The sequence below is a fragment of the Lepidochelys kempii genome, chromosome 19, assembly GCF_965140265.1.
Source record: "Lepidochelys kempii isolate rLepKem1 chromosome 19, rLepKem1.hap2, whole genome shotgun sequence".
NCBI classification, from domain to species: domain Eukaryota; kingdom Metazoa; phylum Chordata; order Testudines; family Cheloniidae; genus Lepidochelys; species Lepidochelys kempii.
In genome coordinates, this window is record NC_133274.1 from 9,006,225 (window position 1) to 9,022,028 (window position 15,804).

At 45.3% G+C, this 15,804-nt stretch overlaps 2 protein-coding genes across 8 annotated transcripts; one reads left to right on the forward strand and one right to left on the reverse strand.

The window, feature by feature from the left end:
• Positions 1–641: 641 nt before the first annotated feature.
• Positions 642–5,370, forward strand: SYF2 (SYF2 pre-mRNA splicing factor). Of its 2 annotated transcripts, XM_073317519.1 has the most exons (7): positions 642–737; positions 1,083–1,193; positions 2,191–2,316; positions 2,775–2,892; positions 3,036–3,126; positions 3,485–3,583; positions 4,819–5,370. In XM_073317519.1, exons 1-7 carry the CDS (start codon positions 702–704, stop codon positions 4,982–4,984), a joined length of 747 nt encoding a protein of 248 aa, XP_073173620.1. In that variant the 5' UTR covers positions 642–701; the 3' UTR covers positions 4,985–5,370. The 2 variants fall into 2 exon arrangements, with proteins under 2 accessions (XP_073173620.1, XP_073173622.1); XM_073317521.1 differs by lacking the exon at positions 3,036–3,126.
• A 2,069-nt stretch (positions 5,371–7,439) lies between these two features.
• On the reverse strand, positions 7,440–15,657 carry RSRP1 (arginine and serine rich protein 1). Of its 6 annotated transcripts, none has more exons than XM_073317513.1 (6): positions 15,570–15,657; positions 13,522–13,607; positions 11,229–11,852; positions 10,696–10,850; positions 9,378–9,461; positions 7,440–8,786 (listed from the first exon to the last, which is right to left on the reverse strand). In XM_073317513.1, exons 3-6 carry the CDS (start codon positions 11,752–11,754, stop codon positions 8,739–8,741), a joined length of 813 nt encoding a protein of 270 aa, XP_073173614.1. In that variant the 5' UTR covers positions 11,755–11,852; positions 13,522–13,607; positions 15,570–15,657; the 3' UTR covers positions 7,440–8,738. The 6 variants fall into 6 exon arrangements, with proteins under 6 accessions (XP_073173614.1, XP_073173615.1, XP_073173619.1 ...); XM_073317514.1 differs by having other exon boundaries at positions 13,522–13,583; positions 15,570–15,637; XM_073317518.1 differs by having other exon boundaries at positions 13,466–13,583; positions 15,570–15,588.
• Between the last annotated feature and the right edge of the window lie 147 nt (positions 15,658–15,804).

Here is a 15,804-nt window from a genome sequence, read left to right on the forward strand (position 1 = left end):
ACCTGGCCGCAAGAAGAAACCCACTGATGAGATGCAAAAGTCACTGCTCCCAAAGAGGGAAGCAGGACCACAGGTGTGACGTGTCTAGGCACAATCAGCTGCCCACTGCGAGCAAGACTCCATCTCTAATGGGCTGAAGCAGGAATTGCCACGTTCTGACCCTGACTCTCCCATTCACTTGCTGTGCGGCCTTGGACAAGTCTCCCAGGCCCAAACTTCCAAGCGTGGCCTGCGGTTCTGATGGCCGCCGTTGAGGTGCGCCCAGCTTGAAAGGGCAGCGCAGGGCGCCATGGGATTGGATGGCCGTGGGTTTCCCCCGTACCTGTGGGGGGCTCTCCCTGGTTGGTCTGGGAGTTCCAGGGTCACCCCCTCCAACAGGGGACGGCTCTTCCAGCCACTATGAACGCAATGGGAGGGATTCTCCCCGGCCCCCCTGTCCCTAGGCTCTTTCCTGCTCTGCCCCCTCTTCTTCTCTGTGTGTTGTCCCCCCTTCCCACCCCATCCCCAGCTTCAGGACCTGCCCTTCTAGCCCCTGCCCCTGCTTCCTCCTGGCTGCAGAGGGCGCTCTGACCGAGGACAGGGGGCTCTAGAGTCTCACGCAGGCCGGGGCATCAACGTCACTTCCTCCGTGGGCCGGATGCGACTTGAGAAAGCCGGAAGTCAAGCAGGGACTGGCCGCTTGTATTGGCTACGCAGAGCGGATGGCGGCGGAGGGGGCTGCAGCCCCGCGCGGAGGGGTGAGGGGCCGGACAGCGCTTCCTAAGGGCGAGGGATCGAGAAGGCCGCTGGCGGGGGGGGCAGAGGGGAGGCGTCGCGCCTGGAGAGGGCGGATATCGCTGGGGATGGAGGCTCTGTGGGTCAGGGGCTGTATCGGGGGAATGAGTGGGATGGTGAGGGGTGGGGTAGGTATGGGATAGAGTATGGGGGTAGGTTGGAGGTCATGGTTGTGGGGGGGGGGGGTGTGGAGGGAGACGGTGGAAGTGTCTCTCTAATACCTTGGTTCAAAACATTGTGCGCTCCAGCCATGCAGTCAAACCTCCCTTTTTAAAATAAAATCAGATAATTCGCGTTTGACGTTCTAGGCCTCTTCTGCCAGCTCCGACGAAGAATCGGCGCCCACTGCAGCTGAGGAGCTGGCTGCCCAGAAGAGGGAGGAGAGGTTGAGGAAGTTCAGAGAGCTCCATATGAAAAGGGTAATACAGCCTGGGCTGCCAAACGGCCATGACGGTAGACCAGTCGTGCTCATAGCCGGGTTTTGTTTGCAGTTTGGGGTAACTGAGCCACAGGCTTCTTTTTGCAGCAATTATCTGAAGGTACCTTTAAAACCAAAACTGTAACAGGTCCTTAAAGTTCTAAATTAAAACTGGGGGTGGGATCCTAATCATCACCATGCAAAATTCCACAAACAAAAATAAATTCTAATATTTAATTCCTCTGAATTCTCACCTGGAAAATCATATACTGGGGGAGACAATAAGGTTTTTCTCAGGGTTAGACAAAAATGCTTTTATCGGAGAACCTAAAACAGTTTTACAAAATGTTCTGAACGTTCCTTTTCTGTGTGCCAAGAAGGTCAATGGGACACTTATCTTGTCACTCTCTGTTACACAAAATTCATGTGGGGGGGATGAAAGTAATGTCAAACTCCTCTAAAGTAACTGCATTAATTTAAATATCTTTAAATACCTTGTTTCAGAGTAGCAGCCGTGTTAGTCTGTATTCGCAAAAAGAAAAGGAGTACTTGTGGCACCTTAGAGACTAACAAATTTATTTGAGCATAAACTTTCGTGAGCTACAGCTCACTTCAGCGGATGCATCTGATGAAGTGAGCTGTAGCTCACGAAAGCTTAGGCTCAAATAAATTTGTTAGTCTCTAAGGTGCCATAAGTACTTCTTTTCTTTTTAAATACCTTGTAACTGATACTTGCAATGCCCCATAACCCAAGCCTGACCCCAGATGTACAGTACCTTCCCTCTTAACTTGTGTAAATTTGATTTTAAACATTAACTTTATTTTAAAAAATTAATCTGTTTTTAATAACTGATGCTTTTGTGGGGGGCAGGGGAATATGAGAACCTGCTGCTGCAAGTGGGTGGACTCAATTATTTAATAGGCTTCTTCTGCTTTCTAACTTTTATGATTGTATATTGCCATTTTCTGTGAGTTCAGTGACAAACTTTTCTTCCTAGAATGAAGCTCGCAAGCTAAATCACCAGGAAGTTGTGGAAGAAGATAAAAGACTTAAGTTGCCGGCAAACTGGGAGGCAAAAAAGGCTCGACTGGAATGGGAACTGAAAGTTGAGGAAAAGAAGAAGGTATAACACGTGTAAACGTTGATTGCAATCATAACCTTCCATTTTAGGACACTATCCTGCAAAGATTTTAACACTATGTGCTGTGAATAGTCGCATTGACTTCAGTACAACTACAAGTAGTGCATTACGTTAAGCATGAGCATAAATCTCTGCAGGATCCGGAGTTTAGTACCTCTGGGTAGGGACTGTCTCTTCTTGGATGTGTGTACAGTGCCTACCACAATAGGACTCTGATCCGAAATCAGGGCTTTTGAGAGCTACTGATATTGATATAGGTGTATATAAAAACTTTTTCAAATCATCAAGCATCAGACTGGGATCCTTGGTGAGATTGTCTAATATCAAATTTACAGTGTAAATAAAATTAGAAAAATATCTGTAATCTACTAAACTTGTTTAATTGTCTGCTGCTTTTTTGTTATGTTTTAAAATCTTAAGAATTGCTTGTATTTATATAGGAATGTGCTGCTAAAGGAGAAGATTATGACCGGGTGAAGTTGTTAGAAATCAGTGCTGAGGATGCAGAAAGATGGGAAAGGAAAAAGAAGAGAAAAAATCCGGATCTAGGATTTTCAGGTAAACAATTTAATTTTATTTATTTTTTCAGGGCTTGGGTAGCGGGATACAAATTTTTAATCTTTTTCTTTCATATGTTTTCACTAAAACTTGAGCCACACAGAAAAGGTCTTCTGTTAATTGCAGTCCATTTTATTCTAAAGATTATGCAGCTGCTCAGTTGCGCCAGTATCAGAGGTTAACTAAGCAGATCAAACCTGACATGGAAAAATATGAAAAGCTAAGAGAAGAAAAGTAAGTTTCTCTTTTTGGCAGACCCACGTTCTTTTTTTTAATGACATTACCTGTAAATATGAATTGTTTTGATGAACTAGTGTCTAAAATGGCTGAAAATTCTTTTCAATTCATGTAATTCAAACATATTTCATCTTATCTGTTCTTTTATGTGCATTGCAATACAAATGATCTTCTGTCAAGGTCCCATAACAGTCATATCCTGGGTGATGCTGTAGATGTGTAACTTGTAATATGCTAGTTCATGTTCTCTATCATGTCCCAGTTCTATTTTGATAAAACAGTTGTTACGTACAGAAAATCAGTAATTTGACAAATCAAAGTTTGTTTTTCTACTGTTTACCTCTTTCTCATTCAGCGGAGAAGAATTGTATCCAACAGCAAACAGTCTTCTTCATGGAACTCATGTACCATGTAAAGAAGGGGTTGATAGAATGGTTACAGATCTTGAAAAACAGTAAGTAATAAAATGGTCCTAATTATCTCAAACCATTGCATTCATAACACGTGGTGCTTTTACTATTTTGTTTGCTGTCGTGTGAGCATAACTTGTGGTGTCTGGTAACTTCTACATAAAGATGTGTATTTAAATATACAGTCAGTATAGCCTGCCCTATTTATGAATCTGTACACTAGTCTCTCTCTCCAGGATTTTTATGCTATTCTGTATGTATTAGGCATCTATTGTGCAGCAACACATTCTTCCATGCCTATTTTATTTTACATGTTGATTTTCATTAGGCACATCAGAAAGTATTTTGAAGCAAAATCCTGGCACCAGTCCGTAGCGATTTAGAAAATATTGGTGATGTCCAACAATCATGTTAGAAGACTAAAAAGATAGTGGAATGCCTTGGTATATTTATCCTAACGTACATTTGTTAAATCATAATTAGTAGTCTTGCTTTAACTGTTCATGATGAATATAATGGGCATGGTCACTGGACATCAGATTCTAATAAAATGTAATGAAAATGTGTTTTCTCATCCTAATGGGAACAAAAAATAGTGCTATTCCCCATCAACTTTTCTTCTCCTGTCATCTCTTAAGCATAGAAAAAAGCAGTATCCCCACTTATTTCCTTTAAAACTACAGCAACTTTAATATTCTCTGACCAAGTACCTAAAATTCATCTGAAGATACCCTCTAAAATAGGAAAAAATTGTGTTTTCACTTAATTATTCATTTTCTTGTGAGATTGACTAAAGTGTAGGCACTCTCCTCTTCATTTCACTTTAAGAACTACAATTTAAGCCTTAATTTTTTTCTGAGTACTTATGCTTTGATTTCACATTTTGTGTGGGTATATAGCCTTCCAAGTGTAAAAATTCAAGGATAGGATATTCATGGCCCAATTCTGTTAGGTGCTTTAATGCCATCAACAATAGGAGTTGAGGGTGTTCAGCATCCTGCAGGATTAGGACCCAAAGGGGAAAAATTACATTTACAGGCGTAAGCAACATCTAACCCCCTTTCTGCTATTAACTGGCAGTTTCCAGTGGGAGCAAAACAGGCAAGTAATACAAATACCAATCATTTTCACAGAGGAAATACATCCAGCGGTGTATGTAATTTCCACTTAGTTTTAATAGCGATGACTTTTACTGTAGATATAGGAGTGTATTCATTCTAAGAACTAAAAGTTGTTTATACATCAGGGGTCTGAAAATGTTAATGTAATTCTCTTATAGAATTGAAAAACGTGAAAAATACAGTCGGCGACGTGCTTATAATGATGATGCGGATATTGATTACATTAATGAGAGAAATGCCAAATTCAATAAGAAGGCGGAAAGGTTCTATGGGAAATATACAGCAGAAATTAAACAGAACTTGGAGAGAGGAACAGCTGTCTAAACTTTCACATCCCAAGAGAGGCACAGTTCTACAAAGAAATTGTTCAGTATAAGCTTGGCATATTTTGCAGAAAGGCCTAAAAACTGTATCAACATGCTAATTGTGCAAATATAAACTTTGCCAGAGACTTTTAATACTAAAATGACAACTTGGGGAAGAGACTTTTTTTTAAAATCCAATAGTGGGTATTGCATAAATGTTTGAATGATAGTAGCTATCATAGCTGTACATAGCTTGCCCTTCCAAAGGTGGCTGGTTTGTGTCAATTTAGCAAACCTCAAAGGGGTTGTTACTCAGATCATACCCTGCAGTTACAGAAATGCAGTTTTTGTTTTGATTGATTTTGTAAGTGGTTGTGACCATTAAAAAAAATGAACTAAACGGAACTCCATGCCTGACATGTTTGGTGTTTCTTCCATGCTAATGTGTAGGATCCTTCAAGGTCAAACTTAACCCATAGTTTCTCTTTTTTTTTTTTTTGGGGGGGGGGGGGGAGAGGGCAGGAGAGAGTAAAAATCAGATTGAGATATCCTTAGTGTGTAGCAAATATGTAACCTTGGATTTTGCTAGTCTTTTATGCAATTAAAATTGAGATGTTCCCAGTTTTCCTATGTTGCATAAGGGCAAAAATACTGCCTCCCTTAAGCTCATTAGAATTGTATCTTCTCCCCTACCATGCTAGGATTAAAATGAGCAGGTGCTGTGTATATAAAAAAGCTCTTCAGCTAGACCTAAACCTATACCAGCTCTGCAGGCTGCCAAAGCAGCAAGACTTCACATCCTCATGGGGGAGGTGGCTGTTTCTTTTGACTTGTTGGCTCAACAGAAGCAGAACTTGTCTTTTTCCCCTTGGAAAGGGTTTGATGATGGGAGGGGAGGGTGGCTCTGGACGTAAGACCGTGTGTGCTCTGCAACAAGATATTGGAAATCTATGCTACTTGACATAGTGGCTGTTTCAGACAGAAAATTCATTTTTAAGTTTGTATTGTATGAAAGCAATTGTACAGTAATACTTTTGTTTCAACCATGCTGCAGGTTTAACTGTATTTCAGGCCTGTCTCAGGTGGTCTAAACTGAGATACTGCTGATTTACACTCACTGTTGTGGAACTGGACTTTGTTTCCACAAGCTGCATCATTGCTCTACTGCTGCTGTATAGTAGCATGTTTATAACAATCAGCCCACCCTGACAGCCCTTTTTTCCACCCTTTGTTTCTTTTCACTATTCTAGAGTGGTTGTCAAAAGCTGCTGACCAGTAAGTTTCCACCTGAGAAGGAAGAACCCTTAAAACTTGATGGTGACAGAATGTACACCTAGACACCAGGAGCCTCTGTTTAAGTGTTGCTCTTGAGGTCTCATCGCTTCTTTTGGCAGCGAGAGCAGGCCCTGGGTACATCTACACCATGCTGCAGCATGGCCATGAGCCAAGTTCAGACAGCCAGTTGCTTTTGATTGGACTCTAAAAGGTTTACTTATTGGTGGATTTTTTTGTTTCTCTCGTGTTTGGACCTTGACAAAAAATAGACTACCCCTGGTCTAAGGGGTGTGACTAGCAGTGTTCCCCAAACTGCTGCACTAAATCACCCTGCACAAACAATGGCGGTATGAATTTAAAGGTCCCTTTAAGTTCACATCTTGAGTGCTCACAGGGGGAATTACAGTTCAGCACTTTAGTGAGCACTAGAGTGTGGCTTAACAGCTGTATGAAGAACACTGCTCACCAGTACCATGCTGAAATCCCCCTGTGGACACTAAAGATGTGAACTTTAAAAGTTGCCCCTGTGCAAACAATACAGACATGGTTACAGTGCAGCACTTTAGGGAGCACTACTACTCACACCCCTTTAGCTAGTGCTACAGTGTGGCCTAAACATGCTTTTTTTATTATTATTAAATGAATTACTAGTTTTGCCTTCAGAGCAGTAGGTAAGCTGAACACCAAGTGAACCTGCTTTTTGCCATTCACCTTACTACTTCACTTGTTTTAAAAAGCCAGACTGGAGGCCAAAAGGAATCATCACCTAGTCTAACCTAGAAAATATTACAGCCTGTATTAAGTTGTAATACTTTAAAGCAATGACTGATTTTGCCATTGTTCTACATTATGAATTGCTTTTATTTCTGTGGCTTCCACGGGTGGGAGGTACACTAGAGCTGCTCCTCCTACACCGTATGTAGAAGTTAAGTATTCTTTCTTCTGGCTACTCATTGTAGAATGTGAGTGAAGGCATATTGTTTTGTTCCAAGATATTTCTTCCCCCAACCAAGACAACAGCAGTGGGATATTTCTCCTTGTAGAACACTAGTCTTTCCATAGCCTAAGCATTGGTCAGCCAAGGGAAAAGCAACAGACGACCGCTTGTTTGCACTGCCTAGATAAAGCAACAGCTACTATTAGGGTAGGGAAAGAGTACATGTTAAACTGTAAAAAAAAAAAAAAATTCTACACCAAAGTTATTCAGTACAAGTTTTATTGTGCAAACCATTTACATGAATTCCAGTTTAGTAAGTCTCCCCCACCAAAACAATCCCAGTTATGAAATACCCATAAGCTCTAAGAAATATATTACTTAATCACACACTTATCTTCAAGCAGTGGAAATTGAGAACTGCTGAGGGGCATAACGTGAAGTTACTGTACACTTTATACATCAATGTTTCAAGTGTCAAGCTGGCATGTGTAGATCACTGGTATAGGACCAGGACTGGAAACAAATTAGGATAACGTAAACTTCTTAACTATCCTCACTGCTTTGAAGTCCAGGGGATCTGAGCAAGTTTTATGATTACCATTTTAGATTTTAGTGGTGGTGATTTAGTTCAAGGCCTGTTTTAAATACATCACCAACAAGAAGAACTGCGCTTAATTTAAGTGTCAGAATTTAAGAAGACCAAATAGAAAGCAACATATAGTAGAACTCTGTTTCCTTAAGATTAGCATGCATGACTGAGCCATAATTGAGCAAGGATTCCTGCATGGCAATCATACAATCATACTGCAAACATCTGCACAGAGGTTTAAGAAAGCCTATTTCAGAGAATCACTCAGATTAGGATAAGCATTTAACATTTTCAACTTGAAATCAAGTTGCTCCAACATCTGAAGTCTATTGTTAGCATCTGATTGTTTCATATTTGTTCTTTAGTACTTCATCATTCACTTACAGCTAAATGTGCCAGTTTACACCTACAGGCTCAGACTAGAAGCCAAGAGGACAACTTCACAGTTCAACTGAATTATTACATAGGGCCTTAAAGAACTTGCTACCATAGTTCAACTATTTGAAACAAGTACAAAACAGGTTTTAAACAAATCAATGCATTACAAATGTTCAGACCAGTGGCTGCTAAAGTAACACTGAGAAAAAGTTACCCACCTGTAATTTCTACTCCATTATAGTGACACACAAAAGCATTTACAAATATATACCTAAGATTCCCACTTGTAGTTTCTGGGCCATTGTGCTGTATTTTCATATCTGGAAAAGAAATCTAACAGGTCAGAATTAACATCTTTAAATACTTATTTACAAAAATACTCAACCTGATAAGAGGATTTCAGACCTCACTGAAGTAAGTAATGCATAATGCCAATAGTTCACAGCACAGTAAGTGAAAGGTGCTAGCGTGCTCGGAAGGGTGCACTTTTAAGTGAAAAGTTAAAAAATAAGCTGTTTTCCTCCTTCATAGGAGCCAATTGCCCATAAGGATTTCTCTTTGTATCTTCTTTTCCCCAAGGATACTGCTGTCTCTTTAACAGAGACTTGCTGGTTTCTGGAGTATTGGCTTTGCCATTGTGTCCTGGAAAAAGAATTTACTTTTTTTAAAGAATGAAATATGAGAAGTGTCCACAATTTTTACCTACAGCTTTAAAAAAACCAAGACGACACTATCTGTAGTTTATGAAAGCCAGATTTTTTAGAATGAATTCAGGAACACTGGAATCAGTACACACAGTTAAAGAAATTAGAAATAAAAAGCTTCACTGAAAGCTTGCATTTTTAATTTTAAATTGCCATAGCACAACTTTGTATTTATGAAGATGAGAATGATGCTTGCTACATAATCCAGATTTAAAGCCAAACTTGCTTTTCATTAACTTCTGATTACCTGAGTGACCAGCCGTACACATTGGAAGATCCACAACACTACAGCTCCCAAATCTATTGCTTACTTTTAAGTGCTCTTGCCTCCAGAGAGCCTAAACTCAGTGACTATATATCCCTACACTGCACATTTCTCTTGAATTAACTAACTATATTATACATGGAGGACTATTAAAGAGGGCAGTAAATTGAACCCAATTTAATTCCAAGGTTAGGTAGAATATACTACAAATGTGAAAGAATAAGTTGGAAATCAATATTTCCTATCTTAGAAATGTACACTTACATTAGGGCTGAAAGATAAGCCTTTCACTGCAGGAGATCCCTCAGTTCCACTTTTGGTTAAGTCTTCTGTTAGTCTTCTGGATTGCTACAGGAGAAGGCGCACAGTTTAAACAGGTTCTCACATTCCATGTGAATTAAGGAAACTCACTTGAGTATGTGAATATTCTAGTGTAAGTTTTGCCTCAACTATTTAGATCAATAGTGGCTTTAAACTGTAAAGTATAGAATGCACATACAGATCAGTGTTGAAAACTCAAATTGACAATTATATTGACAGAAATACTAAACATTTCCCAATGTACAACCTTATATCCATGCCCATGTTTTAGCTTTAACTAGGGAATTTATTGTAAGCATGGACTTCATAAAGTGAAATGGAACGTTACAGCCAGTTGTATATAAACTCTGCATATCCACCCTGCAGAGCTTTGGAGAAGGACAATAAACTTATCTGCAAATGATGCAGGCCTCTTCTTCTGTAATCTCTCAACATCTGGAATATATTACATACATTATGAAAGGGACACCTGTGCCATTTATTTAGTTGTCCAAGAAACCCTTACTAAGTTTACTTTCTTTAATTTTGAAATACAAGTTTGGTATAAGCTATTGCTATGTAGTTACTATTGTAGGTGTGCATCTGACCAGATGTAACAAACATTAAACAGATTTCTAGTGCAAAACGAATTTGATAACCTGATTAAGTTCTCTCTTTTCCCTCCCCTAATTCACAGAAGCTAGAGCCCACAAGTTCCTTAATTACCACCAGATTTTCTTCATCAATGTCTGGAGACCATATTCATGATTTCTATAAGACAGAAATACAGCATGTAAAATGCATTTGGGGTCCGGGCATGGAATTTCTGGGAACAATTTGATGCATATGAAAAGACTATATGACAGTTATCAAGCAGAGTTTAATCTTTACAAAAGCCTATTAAATAGGCTATGGCAAATAAGAGCCTAATTGTTTTCGGGCAAAACACACATCAGCCAACGTAACTGGCACTTCCCTACTAGGCTTGGAAATTCTCTCTCCTTCCTAACATACGACTAGTGGAAAGTCTGTAGGCAAATCAGGAGAGCAACCAACTAAGATTCCAAGGTATTCTTCCAGCTTTAGCAGATCGAGAAAGGTTTTTGGCATTTTGATAAGTTTAAAAACTTGGATGTTTTGTTTCATAATAAAATTAGTATACAAAAATTTAAAGATACTTCGCAATGAGAAATTAAGGCTAGCACAGCTTTTCATGCATCAGTAGTGTAGTTCTGAAAAAAGTTTACCTTTAAAAATCAAGATTACTCCCGTTCATAATTACCTCAGTGGACTCAGCAGAATCTTCACTTCCGCATTTTCCACCATTTGTCTCTTTGGATAGGCTGTAGACTCTCAAGCTAGCTGGCAAGACTATGTTATCTGTTCCCAGGGCTTTTGCAGCATTAGCCTTTGCAATTTCTAAGAGTTCCCTCTTCTCTACATAAAAAAGAAGAAACATCTTCTGTATGGGTAATCATGGCGTACTGACTAACCCAAAAATATAAACCCTGAGTCCAGTGCAAAGTGAGTATACCTTGGAAAAACTATGTTCCCAAACTAGTTTAAATTTATGGAGATACCACCCACTTTAAATTGTAGTTTATAAAATTGGCAATTCCAAAATGAACATAAAACAGGGATAAGCAATCCAAATCAGATTTCAGTTGAAGTTTAGGACAGAACTACACCCCCAAGTTTTAAAATTCTCTATAAATCTAGCAATAGGAAAAGTCTACAAATAAGTCAGTCTTGAGTTCTATTCCTTCCCACCCATGTTCCAAAGCAGATATGCTGCTACTCACAGAATGCAAATACCTTTTTCACTTAAGCGCAGAGGTGTTCCGCTTCGAGATCTTGTTCGTGATCTGCTTCTCCAACTTCTGTAAGCCTCAGGATATATGGTTCTCCCAAATCCATAGTATCTTCGTCCTCTTGATCGTGATCTGCTTCTTGAAAAAGCTCTTCTATAATATGGTCTTCCATGAGACCGGGACCTGCTGCGTGATCTATACCTTGGAGGAGAACGGTAGCATCTCCTGTAGGTTCTAGGATGGTACCTTCCTCTGTATTGAAGGCTGCGTGATCTTGATCGACTTCTGGAATACGATCTTGAGTATCTTCTACACCTTCTGGAAACATTTCTACTAGCTCGTGATATTGATCTGCTTCGAGACCTGCTCCAACTCCTTGAGGAAGCTGAAGTGCTTGAACTAGATTGTGAACTACAAGATGATCTGCTAGATGATTTTAAAGATGATCTGCCCTGACTAGTTTTGGACTTTGAGCGAGAATCTCTCTCTTTTGGTGAGCTTAGAGTTAAATCATCCATGTAATTTGTCATATCCTCTGTCTTTTTGTTTGCCTGCCGTTTTTCTGTGAGAGTGCCTTTGGAGATTGTATCTGTTTTGACTGATGTTCTAGAACATCCAGTCTCGGTTCCTGTTCAGAAAAAAAAAAACTGATTTAAGATTTATTCTTTGCTAACACAAACCAAGGCCAACTTGAAACTTGTGTCCACTATATTCACAAAACTAAGAATAACTACAAGTGAAAAGTTCAAGAGCTATTTTGCAGTTTTACCTTCTGCCCTAGACAGTTTAATCTACTGCTTCAGCTTTCTCCCTTTAGTTAATTTCTTCCTAGCTTTATCACACATACTTCTCATAAATTAATAGTTTCAGAATGCGGCCAAAGTCTCTCTCAAAAGCACACTGCTAATATGCAGATATATTTGCTCATGCAGACAATTACATGGCATTAAGGTTAATGAAGTGCAGATTTTCATTGTATGACTTGTGCAGATGTTCCAACAAACTATTTTCAGTTTACAGGGGACCATTTTAAACTAAAGAAAAGCATTTCTGTTGCAAAATAGCCATTTCCTCAAAGAAAGTTGACTACAGTGAATTGTACTGCCATGAATGTAATGCCCGTGAACAGATCAATTTGTATGCAAATACCAGAAATTTTATAGTATTTGTAATTTTAAAATACTAAATATGAATGGCTAAGATGGCTGCCATTATATACCAGCAGCCATTTTAGTTCTACAGGTTTCAGAGTAGCAGCCGTGTTAGCGTGTATCCGCAAAAAGAAAAGGAGTACTTGTGGCACCTTAGAGACTAACACATTTATTTGAGCATAAGCTTTCATGAGCGACAGCTCACTTCATTGGATGCATTTAGTGAAAAATACAGTGGGGAGATTTATATACACAGAGAATGTGAAACAATGGGTGTTATCATACACACTGTAAGGAGAGGTGATCACTTAAGATGAGTTAATACCAGCGGCGGGGGGGAGGGAGACGACGGACTTTTTGTAGTGGTAATCAAGGTGGGCTATTTCCAGCAGTTGACAAGAACTTCGGGGGGGGGGGGGGGGGGATAAACATGGGTAAATAGTTTTACTTTGTGTAATGACCCATCCACTCCCAGTCTCTATTCATCTCTAGAGTTATTAAAATGGTACTGCATTCTAGGGAATAAATACTTCTCTATCTCCACCTTTCACATCCCCTCTTGGCTTTGCTGTGACTGTGCCACCGTCTTCTGATTAAAGGAACTCCATTCAAGCCTGGCATTTGCATTTAGTGTTCACTGAATACATAAAGTTATCCAACAAATCTTCAGACTTTCTCAGACACACTACTGATAAGCATGAAACCTTTAATGTCAATTACATTTATTTCCTTTACTATTAATATACAGATGAAAAATTCAGTTGGCATATCCCACCTTATCTTTAAATAAATGCCAAGCTCACAAGTTCCAAAACAGCGCACACCTAAAACAGGAAGCCGAGCAATGACAGCTAAGCTCACTGTGCTGTCTACAGAGAACGGCATATCTCCAAGTACCAACAAATCTTCAGCGTTGTACAAAACACAGGCTCAGTCCACCGGCCAGGAAAGCTGACCTACTCCACTGCTGGACTTGGGTGCATCCATTGGCAGGGAGCAAGGTACCAGCGCTGTCCCAAACTGGGCACAGTCACTGTCGGACGCTGGGGCGCAGAAAACAAAGGCATTAGGGACCCGGAAACAAGCCTACCTAACTGCGAGATGAAAGGAGAGGATTTCCTGAAGACGAGGTCCATAGGCACTTACCGTTGGGGGCCGCAGGACGCCCCTGCTGCTCCTGGCTCCTTTGGGACACCACCTGGGGGCTCCTGTGGGACACCACCTGGGGGCTCCTGCAAGAGACGCGAGCGTCAGCCAACACACGAACAATCGCCGCCCCCCCCCGCGCGAGCCGACCCCTCCTTCCCCCGTCTCGTCGCCTCCCCCCCCCGCGCGAGCCGACCCCCTCCTTCCCCGTCTCGTCGCCTCCCCCCCCCCCCGCGCGAGCCGACCCCCTCCTTCCCCCGTCTCGTCGCCTCCCCCCCCCCCCCCGCGCGAGCCGACCCCTCCTTCCCCCCGTCTCGTCGCCTCCCCCCCCCCCCCCGCGCGAGCCGACCCCTCCTTCCCCCGTCTCGTCGCCTCCCCCCCCCCCCCGGCGCGAGCCGACCCCTCCTTCCCCCGTCTCGTCGCCTTCCCCCCCCCCCCCGCGCGAGCCGACCCCTTCCTTCCCCCGTCTCGTCGCCTTCCCCCCCCCCCCCGCGCGAGCCGACCCCTCCTTCCCCGTCTCGTCGCCTCCCCCCCCCCCCGGCGCGAGCCGACCCCTCCTTCCCCCGTCTCGTCGCCTCCCCCCCCCCCCCCGGCGCGAGCCGACCCCTCCTTCCCCCGTCTCGTCGCCTCCCCCCCCCCCCGGCGCGAGCCGACCCCTCCTTCCCCCGTCTCGTCGCCTCCCCCCCCCCCCGCGCGAGCCGACCCCTCCTTCCCCGTCTCGTCGCCTCCCCCCCCCCGGCGCGAGCCGACCCCTCCTTCCCCCGTCTCGTCGCCTCCCCCCCCCCCCCCCCCCGGCGCGAGCCGACCCCTCCTTCCCCCGTCTCGTCGCCTCCCCCCCCCCCCGGCGCGAGCCGACCCCCCCCGGCGCGAGCCGACCCCTCCTTCCCCCGTCTCGTCGCCCCCCCCCCCCCCCCGGCGCGAGCCGACCCCTCCTTCCCCCGTCTCGTCGCCTTCCCCCCCCCGCCGCGAGCCGACCCCTCCTTCCCCCGTCTCGTCGCCTTCCCCCCCCCCCCGCGCGAGCCGACCCCTCCTTCCCCCGTCTCGTCGCCTTCCCCCCCCCCCCGCGCGAGCCGACCCCTCCTTCCCCCGTCTCGTCGCCTCCCCCCCCCCCCCCCCGCGGCCGAGCCGACCCCTCCTTCCCCCGTCTCGTCGCCTCCCCCCCCCCCGGCGCGAGCCGACCCCTCCTTCCCCCGTCTCGTCGCCTCCCCCCCCCCCCGGCGCGAGCCGACCCCTCCTTCCCCCGTCTCGTCGCCTCCCCCCCCCCCCCGGCGCGAGCCGACCCCTCCTTCCCCCGTCTCGTCGCCTCCCCCCCCCCCGGCGCGAGCCGACCCCTCCTTCCCCCGTCTCGTCGCCTCCCCCCCCCCCCGGCGCGAGCCGACCCCTCCTTCCCCCGTCTCGTCGCCTCCCCCCCCCCCGGCGCGAGCCGACCCCCCCCGGCGCGAGCCGACCCCTCCTTCCCCCGTCTCGTCGCCCCCCCCCCCCGGCGCGAGCCGACCCCTCCTTCCCCCGTCTCGTCGCCCCCCCCCCCCCCCCCCGCGCGAGCCGACCCCTCCTTCCCCCCGTCTCGTCGCCCCCCGGCGCGAGCCGACCCCTCCTTCCCCCGTCTCGTCGCCCCCCGGCGCGAGCCGACCCCTCCTTCCACACCACACCCGCCGTCCCCCATCACCACACCCCGCATGAAAATCCCTTAGAGCCCCTCCCCCGCGGCAACGCACCGTCTCCAGTTGGCCGGGTCTCCCGCACACGACCCTGGCCTGTGGCGGCGCCTGGGGAGACAGCCCTGTTCCATGGGTCACCGCCATAGCGGGGGGCAGAGAGGTCGCCGGACCGCACAGCAGCCACCGAGCCGCCTCCCCCACAGCGAGAGCTGGGCACCCGAACGGCTGTTAGCGCCGCGGCTTCCCTCGCGGGGGGGGGGGGGCAGGAGCGCAAGCCCGATCCGCTCGCGGCCGCCTCGCGACTCGGACAGAGCGCGAGCGAGCCGCTCGGGACCAGCCAGCGCGCGCGCGCGCACTCACTCCAACCGCAACTACCAGACTAAGCCGCACCGAGAACGTTCGAGAGCCGCCGCCAGCCGGTTATGCAACCTGGAGAGTAGCGTGCACGCGCGGCGGGACGAGACCTTTCTCCCCCACCCAGGCCAGAAGAACCTGAAGCCCATGCGCCAACTAGAAACGCCCGCGCATTGAAAGGGCGGCCCCCGCGACCCTTCTACCATGCCCTGGGGGCGCATGCGCAAGAAACATCTTCCTTCTCGTTGCTAGTTTTACAGCGCATGCGCTG

What these genes read in the sequence shown, in the direction of transcription:
- RSRP1 (XM_073317515.1), bottom strand. Translation starts at nt 15,310, where the DNA reads ATGGAACAGGGCTGTCTCCCCAGGCGCCGCCACAGGCCAGGGTCGTGT. An exon ending in GACCCGGCCAACTGGAGACG is followed by an intron (nt 13,608 to 15,236) that starts GTGCGTTGCCGC and finishes CGTCTCTTGCAG; the next exon opens with GAGCCCCCAGGTGGTGTCCC. An exon ending in GCTTATCTTTCAGCCCTAAT is followed by an intron (nt 8,787 to 9,377) that starts GTAAGTGTACAT and finishes TTCTTTTTCCAG; the next exon opens with GACACAATGGCAAAGCCAAT.
- SYF2 (XM_073317519.1), top strand. Translation starts at nt 702, where the DNA reads ATGGCGGCGGAGGGGGCTGCAGCCCCGCGCGGAGGG. An exon ending in GAAAAGCTAAGAGAAGAAAA is followed by an intron (nt 3,127 to 3,484) that starts GTAAGTTTCTCT and finishes TTTCTCATTCAG; the next exon opens with CGGAGAAGAATTGTATCCAA. An exon ending in GTTACAGATCTTGAAAAACA is followed by an intron (nt 3,584 to 4,818) that starts GTAAGTAATAAA and finishes ATTCTCTTATAG; the next exon opens with AATTGAAAAACGTGAAAAAT.